General features: G+C 46.8%; 1 protein-coding gene and 1 long non-coding RNA gene across 5 annotated transcripts in view; one reads left to right on the forward strand and one right to left on the reverse strand.

Moving 5' to 3' along the window:
- The window catches only part of LOC310829115, a 31,001-nt gene extending 17,616 nt beyond the window's left edge, over positions 1-13,385 (forward strand). The window contains exons 2-4 of the long non-coding RNA XR_014557155.1: positions 8,241-8,381; positions 9,654-9,855; positions 13,124-13,385. This is a non-coding gene — a long non-coding RNA (uncharacterized lncRNA). The remainder of the gene's footprint in view (positions 1-8,240; positions 8,382-9,653; positions 9,856-13,123) is intronic.
- Positions 1-13,704, reverse strand: part of KCNAB3 (potassium voltage-gated channel subfamily A regulatory beta subunit 3) — a 59,477-nt gene that overhangs the window by 16,933 nt on the left and 28,840 nt on the right. For all 4 annotated transcript variants that reach the window (XM_083706894.1, XM_083706895.1, XM_083706892.1 and 1 more), the window contains exons 2-6: positions 6,029-6,072; positions 5,697-5,734; positions 5,518-5,597; positions 2,723-2,767; positions 338-382 (exon numbers count right to left, since the gene is read on the reverse strand). In XM_083706894.1, coding sequence (XP_083563020.1) covers positions 338-382; positions 2,723-2,767; positions 5,518-5,597; positions 5,697-5,734; positions 6,029-6,072 — 252 coding nt within the window. The remainder of the gene's footprint in view (positions 1-337; positions 383-2,722; positions 2,768-5,517; positions 5,598-5,696; positions 5,735-6,028; positions 6,073-13,704) is intronic.

Below are 13,704 nucleotides of genomic sequence, written 5' to 3' on the forward strand. Positions count from 1 at the left end.
CCTTCTTTTACTGACCACATGGACCCGTGTGGGACTTGCACCCCGATGAGCTGGACTGTGGAATAGTCTCTCACCCTGGAAATTTTTCCTTAACAGAGCTCTGGGTGGGCATATGTGGTGTTCTCCCCACCTCTTCATTGTATCCCTACAACAACCACCCAGCTCCACCAACTGGGGTCATAGGATTCTGCCAGCTTCCTTTTCACCTGCAACCAGCACCCCATAACTGGACAGGGCCACTGCTCTCCACACACGGCAAATTCAACTCACACACACAGATTCCTTCCCTACAACCCCTTCCCGCCCCATTGATTCACTAGGTCCCTTGAGTACTTACTGGCCTCCCCAGTAAATCTTGGTGGTGACAACATAGCTCGAACGCCTGTGGAGCAGAGAGAAATTAGTGAGGAAATGATCCCTAATGAATTGAAAAAAATGTTCAAAAGTACTTTCCCTCCCCCAAACCAGAGTCCTTTCTGTTGGGGATAATTCAGACTGAAATTCCCAGGTGTCAAAAAAGATTATTTATGTATGCCACTATTGCGGCCCATGTTTTGTTAGCCCAAAAATGGAAAACGAGAGAGGTCCCAACTAAAAAGGAACAGCAACTTAAGTTGACAGAATATGCACAACTCACAGACTTAAGATACAGAATGTGAGAACAAGAAGAACATATGTTTAAAGAAGATTGGAAAGTGTTTATTAAATATATGGGAAATAATTGTGAACTGCTGAAAGCGCTGGCAGCATTAAGATAAATTCAACAGTAGAAACAAGTTTTGATGGATGCAATAATGAAGTACAGTGGTACCTCAGGTTAAGTACTTAATTTGTTCCGGAGGTCCGTTCTTAACCTGAAACTGTTCTTAACCTGAAGCACCACTTTAGCTAATGGGGCCTCCTGCTGCTGCCACGCTGCCAGAGCACGATTTCTGTTCTTATCCTGAAGCAAAGTTCTTAACCTGAAGCACTATTTCTGGGTTAGCAGAGTGTGTAACCTGAAGCGTATGTAACCCGAGGTACCACTGTACTGAATAGTATAGTTTTTGTAAAATGTGCAGAGATTTATGATATGTAAAATGAACCACGGAAAGAGAAGAAGGGGAGTCACTGATATCTTAAGTGTGTAAAATGAGTATTTTAAATTGTAAAACAGAAAACTTAATAAAAATATAAACAAAAGAAGAAATTAGGAAGCTGCAATGCAGCAGTTGGCAACCCAAAGCACCGCTTGCCAAATCCGGAAGAAGGCAGAAGATATTGACGGACAGGTGGGCAGCTGTGAAACTGCAACAGAAGCTACAACCATTCCTGGACCAGGAAAGCTTGGTCCTCATAGTTCCTGCACTGGCTACTTCAAGACCAGATTGTTGTGATGCTCTCTATGTAGGGCTTCACCTCGAGATTGATCCAGAAGCTGCAGTTAGTGCCGGATGCTGAGGCACGATTGCCAGCAGGAGTGAGACCCTGTCGGCATGCAGCGCCTCTGCTCAGAGATTTGCCCTGGCTGCCATTTGCTACTGGGCCAAGTTCAAGGTGTTACTATATTAGCATAAAGGTAAAGGGGCCCCTGACTATTAGGTCCAGTTGTGACCAACTCTGGGGTTGCGGCGCTCATCTCGCTTTACTGGCCGAGGGAGCTGGTGTACAGCTTCCGGGTCATGTGGCCAGCATGACTAAGCCGCTTCTGGCGAACTAGAGCAGCGCATGGAAATGCCGTTTACCTTCCCGCCGGAGCGGTACCTATTTATCTACTTGCACTGGTGTGCTTTCGAACTGCTAGGTTGGCAGGAGCAGGGACCAAACAACTGGAGCTCACCCCGTCGCGGGGATTCGAACCGCCGACCTTCTGATCGGCAAGTCCTAGGCTCTGTGGTTTAACCCACAGCGCCACCCGCGTCCCTACTATATTAGCATATAAAGCCCCAAACAATGAGGGACAAATTTACCTACGAGATCGCCATACCAAATGTGCCCACTTGACCACTTTAATCCTTGCGACTGGCACTGTTCCAAGCGCCATGTGAAACCTGTTCTGCATTTGTAATGAAATTTATCTTTTAGTACAGCAACACCCACCCTTCGGAACTCCCTGCCTCTTGATATCAGGCAGGAACATTCACTGCACTCTTTTTGGCACCTGCTGAAACAAACCTACTGAGATATCTCAAATGCTGGTGTATTTTTAGTGTACTGCTGTTTTAAATTTATTGAATGATTTATTACATAATTGCTTATACCAATAATTTGGTCAATTCTCTCTCATTAGCATATCTTATTGATTCTCAGATACAGGACTAAGCCGCTTCTGGCGAACCAGAGCAGTGCACGGAAACGTCGTTTACCTTCCCGCTGGAGCGGTACCTATTTATCTACTTGCACTTTGAGTTGCTTTCGAACTGCTAAGTTGGCAGGAGCTGGGACCGAGCAACGGGAGCTCACCCCGTCGTGGGGATTCGAACCGCTGACCTTCTGATCGGCAAGTTCTAGGCTCTGTGGTTTAACCCACAGCGCCACCTGCGTCCCATTCTCAGATATACACAGTTACAAATACTGTATATCATCAACCAAAGACAAGCCACCTGGCTCTCCAAAGAGTGTAAATCCCGTTATATAGATAACAGAATGTTCATTATGTTTCCATTTCAACTGGTGAACTCTTTTCATTAATTGATTTGAATTTTTGTTTACAATCAAATGGTATATACATGTGTGTGTTTACCTCCATCCTTTGCTCTTCAAGATATTCCCCAATGTTTTTTCTGCTCTGAATAAGAAAAGAAGACAGAATTTTATGTATATATATGTGTGTGTATATATGTGTATATACAGTACACACACACACATCTGTTTGACTCCTCAGAAATTCCTCAAATAAATGACTTTTAATATCTACTTCCAATCATCTGGTGGGACTTAGAACAATAAACCCTCCCCCCCCCCAAAAAAAAACAGTCAAAAGAGCTGAAAAGAGCAACTGACAAAATGGCCTTCAGCATGGACACAAAGCCAGCAGATGGTTTCTGCCTTGCAGGGTGAATTTATTTTGTTTTTTCCGCCTTCCAGCAATAAGGATCACAAGCAAACTGCAAAGGAACAGCTTCAGATGCAATCAGTGTCAAGCACAGGGTTTTTTTTTGGTTTTTTTGGCTTGGTGCTCTGTACTGATGGGCCTTGAAGTTGTTTGCTCTCACTGCCATAGTTTATTGGGAAAATATTTCAGTTTCTCATGGGCAATTTTGCTGCTGAGCAAAAGTGCCTTCACTGTACTCTTTTCAACACCTGCTAAAAGTATTTTTTCTTTAGACAAGACTACCCAGACATGTGGAATGCTGGTGTACGTTTTAATTTGTTTTTAGTTCATTGCTGATTACCATATTTTTCGCTCTATAAGACGCACCAGGCCACCTGACGCACCTAGTTTTTGGAGGAGGAAAACAAGAAAAAAAATATTCTGAATCCCAGAAGCCAGAACAGCAAGAGGGATCGCTGCGCAGTGAAAGCAGCAATCCCTCTTGCTGTTCTGGCTTCTGGAATAGCTGCGCAGCCTGCATTCGCTCCATAAGACGCGCACACATTTCCCCTTACTTTTTAGGAGGGAAAAAGTGAGTCTTATAGAGCAAAAAATATGGTATATTATTCAAATGCTTTAAATGGTTGTTTTGACTGATAATTTTATTGTTTTATACTATTTATAAAGCACTTTGAGGGTTGTAGTTTTTTAAAACAACAACAATCAACTGGTGTATAGATTTTATTTTAAAAGCTTTCAAGGGAAATGTCAGTGCGGGATTCATGAACTAGATGGTATATCTACAAATTTGATTATATTTGTTTGGGGCTCAACTGAGACTATAGTCCTCTTTCTCTTTCCCAGGTATCAAATCAGCACAGCAAAGTTAGAGAGGCGAGACATTTTCCATGCTGGGCTTTGTACGCAGCTGAGCCAATCCTACTCGGCCCCCACCTCTAGCATCCCATCCATCATATAAATATGGCAGATGAATTTAACACGCCATGCTAGCTGCATTTGACAATGTCCTCTGCTAGTTCACGAAAGCTGATGCTGCAATAAATCTGTTCATCTTTAAGGTAGCCACAATACTTTTTGTTGTTGTAACTGCAGCCAACTAAGATAGTAACAGCTGCGGAACTCGGATATGGAATATACTACATTTCAAAATTGGATGAAATGTCATAGATTTCTCTCCCCGCTCCCCAATATTTTGCATTGTTTGCTCTGGCCATCTCTGGGGATTGCTGTTGTTGAACTGTCTACATTCCTGATCTATGGAAGCCCCTGCTATTGCTGGCGCAAGGAGACGCTACCTGCGTCCTCCATTCAAATGATCTCACTCTCCCAATCACTTTACATCACCCTGTGGCAGGTTGCATCCCCGTCCCAACTTGCCTTCCTTCAGAGTCAGCTAGCCCCCAAATTCAGCCTGACAGAATCATGTCACGGGGCTTTAATTACTGCATTCCAAAAAGCCTTGAGACAGCTCTTTGCTTTGGACATGTCTGGCGGGCAGAAGTCTAACAAGGAAAACAAGGGCTGAGTTTACTGTAATCCGTAGGGAAGGGGAAGATTTCACACTCGGGGTATTTCCTTATCCCCAGCCATCAAGCCAGGTCTCAAACTTAGAACAGGCCACACAGAGAAGAGTAAAGGTGAGAGGGCTTCTGAGCATGGGAAGAGTACCACTCTTCTACCGCTGCCTAGGAAGGCTGGGCCGATAAATCAGATGGGTTGGCTCCCAGATTTGGGGTTTCAGGGCCTTCTTCTGGCGAAATTATTGTATTTTTCGCTCTATAGGACGTACCTGACCATAGGACGCACCTTGTTTTAGACGGGGAGAACAAGAAAGAAAAAATCTCCCCCTCTCTGCTCAGCGCCCCTTCAGCGAAGCAGTAGGAGAAACGGAGCCCCTTCCATTTCTCCTCCCGCTTGGCTGAAGGGGCGTTGCGCAGCTCTCCCTCTCTGCTGAAACTGGGAGAGTCTTGCTCTCCCAGCTTCAGCAAAAGGAACCCGAAGCCTCCGGAGCGCAGCGGGACCTCCGGAGGCCTCAGGCGGCTATCCCTGATGCCTTCAGAGCGTAGCGCTGCACTCCGAAGGCTTCAGGCGGCTATCGCTGAAGCCAAGGAGCTTGCATTCGCTCCATAGAATGCACACACATTTTCCCTTTTTTGGAGGGGGAAAAGTGCGTCCTATAGAGCAAAAAATACGGTAGTTACTGAGAGTGACTTGGCAGAGGGAATGCAAGTGCCAAAACCCCCATGATTCCCCTTCCAACCCCAGAGAGACTCGTTCATGTCATGCAGCTCAGAATAAAGATGGCCACAGCCTAGGGTTGCCAGCTGCGGGGCAGGCAGAAATTCAGAAGGCGTAGCTTCCTCCGGTGTGGGAATGCAGCTTCCCCTGTTGAATTTCTCCCTGTCACACAGGGCTATTTGAGGCGCAGGCAGAAAGGTGGCAGCAATCCTGCAAAGAGCCGAGGGCGGAACAGCCAGACATACTTGCCAGAAGCATAGACCTCGGCCGTGTCAAAGAGGTTGACCCCGTTCTCATAAGCGATGGTGAGCACATTTTCCGCCATCTCAAAAAAAACGAGAGAGGGAGATAAGCGTCAAATAATGCCTGGCAGGGAAATCTCCAGAAGGGAGGAGGGTAGATGGGGCATGGGGCTTGGACTTACCTCATCTGAGATCTGCGACCCAAATGTTACCCAAGTACCTGCAAGGGGAGAAATCAAGATATTCAGACGGATAGGCGCAGCCAGGCCACACTCCTAGCTCTACCCAAGACCCCCTGTGAAAGGCCCCATCCCAGCAAATGAGCCCACTGGACACAGTATAATCTGAAAGGGGGCTTGCTGATGTCAAGGAAGGCTCTGGCAGATTATGGCCTTGGGGCTTGTGAAGAGTGCCTCTGAGCACGTACAAACTGCCCTCCCCACATTATTACCCCAAAGCAGACATACTGCAACCCGCTGCCATTCCTAGTGTCCCCCTTCTCCCATGAACTCACCCAGGCCGAGACAGGAAACGCGAAGCCCTGATTTGCCAAGGTTCCTGCAAAAAAGGAAAAAGGAAGAACTTCAATCCAGGAGAAACCAAAATTAAGATAAATTTTTTGCTGTGTGGGAGCCTCTTGGAATCCTACAAGTGACATGCTCTCGCAACATTGCGTTACCACTGGAGATTTCATATAACTGTATGCTGGGTCCTGTAAACGTATATCCATCTCCCTATACAAACCTGCCCAGGTGCCAAAATCCTTGGGTGAGCACCTTCTCTCAGCCCCATCAACATCAGAGGCATGGCTGGTGGTGAAACAAGAGAGAGCCTTTTCGGTGGTGGCTCCCGTATTGTGAAACTCCCTCCCGAGAGGTTAGACTGCTGCTTCTTTGCTTTCCTTCTGCCAGCAAGCTAAGACCTCTCCGTTCAGAAAACCAAGCTGCAGACGATGCTGCCAGGGCAAACTATATTTTATTTGCTGGTTCTAAATGAGTTCTGACGTATTTTAACTCTGGCTTTTATGCCTTCGTGTTGTTACGCACCGCCGCAATCTCCCAGCAGCGTGAGATTCCAGGAATTCCAGCACCTGCCCAGAGTTTAGTTTTCTTGGAACGACGGTCAGCAGAGCCTTAGGATATATGGTTTTGTTCACATCTGTTTACAATCTGAGCACAAGATGAACGACTGGCAGCACTAATGCTCCCAGATATTCCTTCTCTTTAAGTCGCAGCGTTGCATCCAGCACAAAGCAAGCAGGTCTCTGTGCCTCCAGTTCCCAGCCTTTATCCTGCCCACTCATACACAGCTCTGGCTACTAGCAACTAGGGGAGGCAGGTGGAGGAAAAGCCCACCCATTTGACTGGAGGGGGGGCCATCACTTAGTTGGGGCTCTTGCAACCAATTCAATTCTTTGGGGATGTTGATGAGGACACTGAAGTAGTCAGTTAAGGTCACTGCCTTACAAACTTGTCTGACCAGTTCAGCAACCTCCTCTGATCATCTTCTTCTTCTTCTTCTTCTTCTTCTTCTTCTTCTTCTTCTTCTTCTTCTTCTTCTTTGGCAACCCCTCGTAGCTGAGTAAGATTGTCTTCCATTAACACAGTTTTGACAGTGAGTCCATAAGTAACTGTGGAGGCCAATTCTGGATCCACACGTCCTTCCACAGTGGAGACATTGGTTTCCAGGCAGGAGTTGATCACGGTGTGGATTTGCCAAACGTGCCTTCCTCTTCGCATGTTTCTCCCTTGCATCCTGAGTTTGAGTGTCTTCAAAGCCCATGACACCTTTGGTAAAGGCTGTTCTCCAACTGGAGCGCTCGCAGGCCAGTGTTTTCCAGTTGTTGGTGTTTATACTACAGTTTTTTTAGATTTGCCTTGAGACAGTCTTTAAACCTCTTTTGTTGACCACCAGCATTACGCTTTCCATTTTAAAGTTTGGAATAGAGAAGTTGCTCTGTGGTGTAGTGGTTAAGAGCGGTAGTCTCGTAATCTGGTGAACTGGGTTTGATTCCCCGCTCCTCCACATGCAGCTGCTGGGTGACCTTGGGCCAGTCACGCTTCTCTGAAGTCTCTCAGCCCCACTCACCTCACAGAGTGTTTGTTGGGGGGGAGGAAGGGAAAGGAGAATGTTAGCCTCTTTGAGACTCCTTAAAGGGAGTGATAAAGCGGGATATCAAATCCAAACTCCTCCTCCTCCTCCTCTGATAGAGTCTAACCCTCACAGAGTACATGGCCCTCAGAATTGGAAGGGACTCAGGCCAAAATCTAAACTTTCCCTCCCAAATCCACAACAGTATTTTATAAATTATATATATATATACATATATATATATATATATATATATATATATGCAGGTTCTGGTGTCCTCGGGTGTCTTCCCGTGTAAAAGTTGGGGTGTCTAGGCGACGTTTCGACGAGGTCTCACTCGTCATCTTCAGGCTCGTCGAAACGTCGCCTAGACACCCCAACTTTTACACAGGAAGACACCCGAGGACACCAGAACCTGCATTCCTGTACCCGTGAAAATCTACGAAAGCAAATATATATATATATATATATATATATATATATATATATATATATATATATGTCGCAAGCCACCTTGATTCCCAATTTGGGAGAAAGGTGAGATAAAAATGCATTAAGTAATAATAATAATAACAACAACTATTATTATTATTATTATTATTATTATTATTATTATCCCTACACGAGCCCACCAGACTGCTTCAATCTGCGGAATTGGCACTTTTACAGGTCCCGCATAACACCCTTTCTGCATTTGCAAGAACTGTTCCTTGGAGCTCCCTGCTGGAAAATAAATCTTGTTTAGACAAGCCTACCCAAGTGCTTAGAAAGCCGAGGTGAGTTTTAACTTGTTTAGTGTTTCAACTTTCTGTAAGTTACAACTTTCTAGTGTTGTAAATAATTCTTAGTGGTCATTTTATTCCTTTTTCTTTCCCCCCCCCACAAACTGCTTTGAGGTTCTATCTGCAGTCAAGGAGTGTAGAACGTTTATGAAATACTAATACTAATAGCAGCACAGAGCAACACAGTCCAGTCTCTCCCCCAAGGATATTTCCGTCAAAACCAACAGACAACACAGCAAAGGGGGCCTCCAGGAGAAGGCCTGTCGATGAGGAGGAAACTGGGTTCATTTTATTTTATGTTAAGTGTAAAGCTAAGCAAACTGGGACAAGGGAGAGATTCCTTGAGGTCTAAGCCAGGTGGTTCCCAATTAGCTAATTACTGAGGACCCCCAATTTTTCAAAAGCCAAACCACAGGCTCCCTACTTTTGAAAATTTTGATAACTCTATATGGTCTGTGCAAAGCAATTTTTTTGCAGAAAATGTGGGGTGGCCCCTGATAAGCAAAGGATCTTAGGTATAGTAAAAAAAAAAAACCCAACCAAAAAAACACACCAACAGACCATAAAATTTGTGATATTTCCACAAATTGCCTACCCCTAGACAGTAGGACGTATAGTTAAAGCCATGGTTTTTCCCGGTAGTGATGTATGGAAGTGAGAACTGGACCGTAAAGAAGACTGATCGCCGAAGAATGGATGCTTTTGAATTCTGGTGCTGGAGGAGACTCTTGAGAGTCCCATGGACTGCAAGAAGATCAAACCTCTCCATTCTGAAGGAAATCAGCCCTGAGTGCTCACTGGAAGGACAGATCCTGAAGCTGAGGCTCCAAGATTTTTTAAAAAACTGGTAAGCATGTGAACACATCCCATGGAGCTCTCTCTCTCTCTCTCTCTCTCTCTCTCTCTCTCTCTCTCTCTCTCTCTGTGTGTCTCTGCAAGAGTCCAAAGAAACTGTATCAGATGTCTGTACCCAATTCCCAGCTCACTTGCCACCCAGAAACTCACAGGTTTCCCCCCTGCCAGCAAGCAGGCCCTGGTCACGAGCAGAGGCTTAGTGATCCTTGGATTATTATGGTAGCTTTCACTGTGCAATTAACAAGATAAGTGAGTCCCTGGCAGGGGATGGTGCCGCGGACCTCCTGCCTGTGTTCTGTAGACCCCCGGACCCCCAATTGGGAACCACTGGTCTAGGCTGTAGCAGCATGCCTCGCTAGAGCACATCTGAAACTGCTTCCTCAAACATATCATTTTCCTTCCACTCTACAGAGCAACATATCGATCCAAGCCTGCTCGTGCCACCTCTCAGCTTGCGCCAAGCAGAGCGCATGCACTGGGACGCCCATCAACACTCCAACCGCTGCTGCGTCCGAAAGGGCACCGAAAAAGAGGCAGCATATGCAGAAGACTATTTATGTGAGAGACCATTCAAACATGCTATTCCTCACCTCTAATGTGAGATGGTAAAAAGGTAAAGGTAAAGGGGCCCCTGACCATTAGGTCTCCAGTCGTGACCGACTCTGGGGTTGCAGCGCTCATCTCGCTTTACTGGCCGAGGGAGCCGGCGTACAGCTTCCAGGTCATGTCGAACCAGAGCAGTGCACGGAAACGCCGTTTACCTTCCCACCAGAGCGGTACCTATTTATCTACTTTGACGTGCTTTCGAACTGCTAGGTTGGCAGGAGCAGGGACCCAGCAATGGGAGCTCACCCTGTCGCAGGGATTCGAATCGCCAACCTTCTGATTGGCAAGTCCTAGGCTCGTTTAACCCACAGCGCCACCCACATCCCAATGTGAGATGGTACATCTTAGCAAAACTTTGCAGCATATGGTTCTGCTAACTGGGGGAACTTGACCTTCCAAGACATAGGTGAAGGCTTGGTCAGGGCTTGATAAAGTATTGGTGAAGTCTGAGTAGAAAACAGCTGGAGTTGTGTAATGCTGGTACGATGAGGATGATGTCCTCCTGTGCCCAAGTTTCATCTCTTGAATTACATTTTGGCATTAGTTGCCTGCATCACAAAAATGCAATCCCGGGTGGACTTAATCTCTCTTAACTGGTTCATTGTGCAAATCGGCTGAGTGACGAATCTGCAAGCGAGCACAGCCAGGACTCCTGGGTTCCTCTCGCGGGCACTTTCCCCCGAGTGACTGCACCAAGCGCCCTGGGAGGTGTCCGGCTCCCTCTCGGAGCCTGGCTTTCCCCCTCCGCTTCATGTTCATTAGCGCTGCCGTCTGCCCAGCGCGCCTCTCGCAGCTTCGTTAACCAGGGGAGCCACCGCTGTGAGCGGTTAACGGAGGATAAAAATAGATGGGAGCCTGAGCTCGGGGCTTGGAAATGGGGTCACTGCAGCCGATGGCTGGGAGCTTCTGCTATTGAGATAATGGGGTGGGGATGGGGCAGAGCAGGACTTTAGAGGAAATGGCAGTGGGGTGAAGGGCAGGGGTGGGTTCAGTTGCTGCCGCTGCCGCTACTTCTGGGGTGGAGCAGATAAGAACACAAGAAGATTCCTGCATTGCAGGGGGTTGGACTGGATAACCTTTGGGAGCCCCTTTCAATTCTATGATTCAGGCCAGAATTCTGTTCTCACAGTGGTCCACCAGAGACCCTCTCCCTTCCTGCGGTTTCCAGCGACTGAAATTCAAAAGCACTGCCATTCAAGAGCCCTCCACGATTTTGTCCAATCCTCTTTTAAAGCCATTTAAGTTTGCCAACAAAGGTCCGTGTAGTTAAAGCTATGGTTTTCCCAGTAGTAATGTATGGAAATGAGAGCTGGACCATAAAGAAGGCTGATCGCCGAAGAATGGATGCTTTTGAATTCTGGTGCTGGAGGAGATTCTTGAGAGTCCCATGGACTGCAAGAAGATCAAACCTCTCCATTCTGAAGGAAATCAGCCCTGAGTGCTCACTGGAAGGACAGATCCTGAAGCTGAGGCTCCAATACTTTGGCCACCTCATGAGAAGAGAAGACTCCCTGATGTTGGGAAAGATGGAGGGTACAAGGAGAAGGGGATGACAGAGGACAAGATGGTGGGACAGTGTTCTCGAAGCTAGCAGCATGAGTTTGACCAAACTGCTGGAGGCAGTGGAAGACAGGAGTGCCTGGCGTGCTCTGGTCCAGGGGGTCACAAAGAGTCGGACACGACTAAATGACTAAACAACAACAACAACAAGTTGGAGGTTGTCGCTGCAGAGCTCTTTGGACAAAGGCTGCTCAACGGTTGCACTAATATTAGTAAGGTTGTTGTGGAAGAATCCCCCCAAAAGCTGTGAGATAAGCTACTACAGCACAGCTGAATGTATGATTGTTTGTTTGTTTCCCACCCTTCACCCTAATGTCCCTGGGCAGGTTACGCTAACAAAGCGCAATATTCAAAACAGTTCAAAACAACTTAGAAGTTGAAAAACAAGGCAGGTTCTAAAAACACGGGTCAGTATTAAAGGCAGTGCCATGGAGCATGCACAGAGTGCGTTTCATCTTAGCGACACACTGGAGAATGAGAAGGGGCTCTCCAGGATGACTTGCAAATAGTTTTGAGCCTCTGCAATTTCCTGTTGGACCCAGTAAGTCGTGCTCTTTCCACAAAACAAGGAGTAGGGATCAATCACTCTGGGCAATTTCCATCTCTCTCCTTCCCTTTCCCTTTTTTTGACCTTCAAGGGCAAGGTTGACTCACAGTCTCTGTCCAGGCCTGCGAAGGCCTAGGTTCAAATCCTTGCTCAGCTATGGACCTTGCACAGTCACTCTCTATCTCAGCCTAACCTGCCTCGCAAGGTTGTTGTGAAGGTGAAATGGGTGGGGTAGGGAGGAGAACAAGGTTCAAGGCCTTAAGCTCCTTGAAGAAGCTCAGATTAAAGATATACTGTAGTAAATAGCCAGTTAAGTAAACTATGGTTTTCCCAGTAGTGATGTATGGAAATGAGAGCTTGACCATAAAGAAGGCTGATCGCCAAAGAATGGACACTTTTGAATTCTGGTGCTGGAGGAGACTCTTGAGAGTCCTATGGACTGCAAGAAGATCAAACCTCTCCATTCTGAAGGAAATCAGCCCTGAGTGCTCACTGGAAGGACGGATCCTGAAGCTGAGGCTCCAAGACTTTGGCCACCTCATGAGCAGAGAAGACTCCCTGGAAAAGACCCTGATGCTGGGAAAGATGGAGGGCACAAGGAGAAGGGGACGACGGAGGACGGGATGGTGGGACAGTGTTCTCGAAGCAACCAGCATGAGTTTGACCAAACTGCGGGAGGCAGTGGAAGACAGGAGTGCCTGGCGTGCTCTGGTCCAGGGGGTCACGAAGAGGCGGATATGACTAAACGACTCAACAACAACAACAACAGTCGCCAACTTCTTTCAGTGCCCTTGCTCCTGTGCTGGAACAGGACACACAGACATTAAGCAGGTGGAGATTTGCTCATCACCCCTCTTCAAATCCCAAACTCTGTGTCACCGCCACTGCCGCAGACCAATTGAAAATTGCTGAGGGTCTTAGAATTGTAGATATGTATGTAGAGCTGGAAGGAGCCCAGAGGGTCATTTAATCCAACCCCTTGCAATGCAGGAATCTCAACATGAGGTTCCCCATCCAGTTCAAAACCAGACCACACCCTGCTTAGCTTTGCAAAAGTACTAGCAGTTTTCTTGCTCCACGGAAGACCACTTATTACTTTTCCTGCCTTCTGTGGCAGTTGTAATGCACCGTAGCAGGTGATGCACGATTCTTAATTGCATTTTTACAGACATACCACCAAAGACCACCTGAAGACCACAGCTGCCCCACGGACCACAGACAGGAAACCCCTGCTCAGCTTCGTAGAAAAATCTGTCTGTCGCATTGAAGATGGAGGAAATTTGTTTTTCTGCTGCCCCAGAGGGTAAGACCCGAACCAAATGTTATTCAATATTTATTTCATTTTACGCCCCCCTTCATCCATAGATCTCAGGGTAGTTGACAGCATAAAAAATACAATGTGAAAGCACAAAATATATAATAAAGTCAGGGAGGGGGGGAAGGAAACAGACCAATAACCCCACTCCCAGCCCTCCAAATGACAATAATGGAGATTCTGACTACCGTATTTTTCGCTCTATAAGACGCACCAGACCACAAGACACACCTAGTTTTTGGAGGAGGAAAACAAGAACAAAAATATTCTGAATCTCAGAAGCCAGAACAGCAAGAGGGATCGCTGCACAGTGAAAGCATCAATCCCTCTTGCTGTTCTGGCTTCTGGGATAGCTGCGCAGCCTGCATTTGCTCCATAAGACGCACACACATTTCCCCTTACTTTTTAGGAGGGAAAAAGTGAGTCTTATAGAG

This window comes from Podarcis gaigeae, assembly GCF_964106915.1.
Source record: "Podarcis gaigeae genome assembly, chromosome: 13".
Classification (NCBI taxonomy): Eukaryota; Metazoa; Chordata; class Lepidosauria; order Squamata; family Lacertidae; genus Podarcis; species Podarcis gaigeae.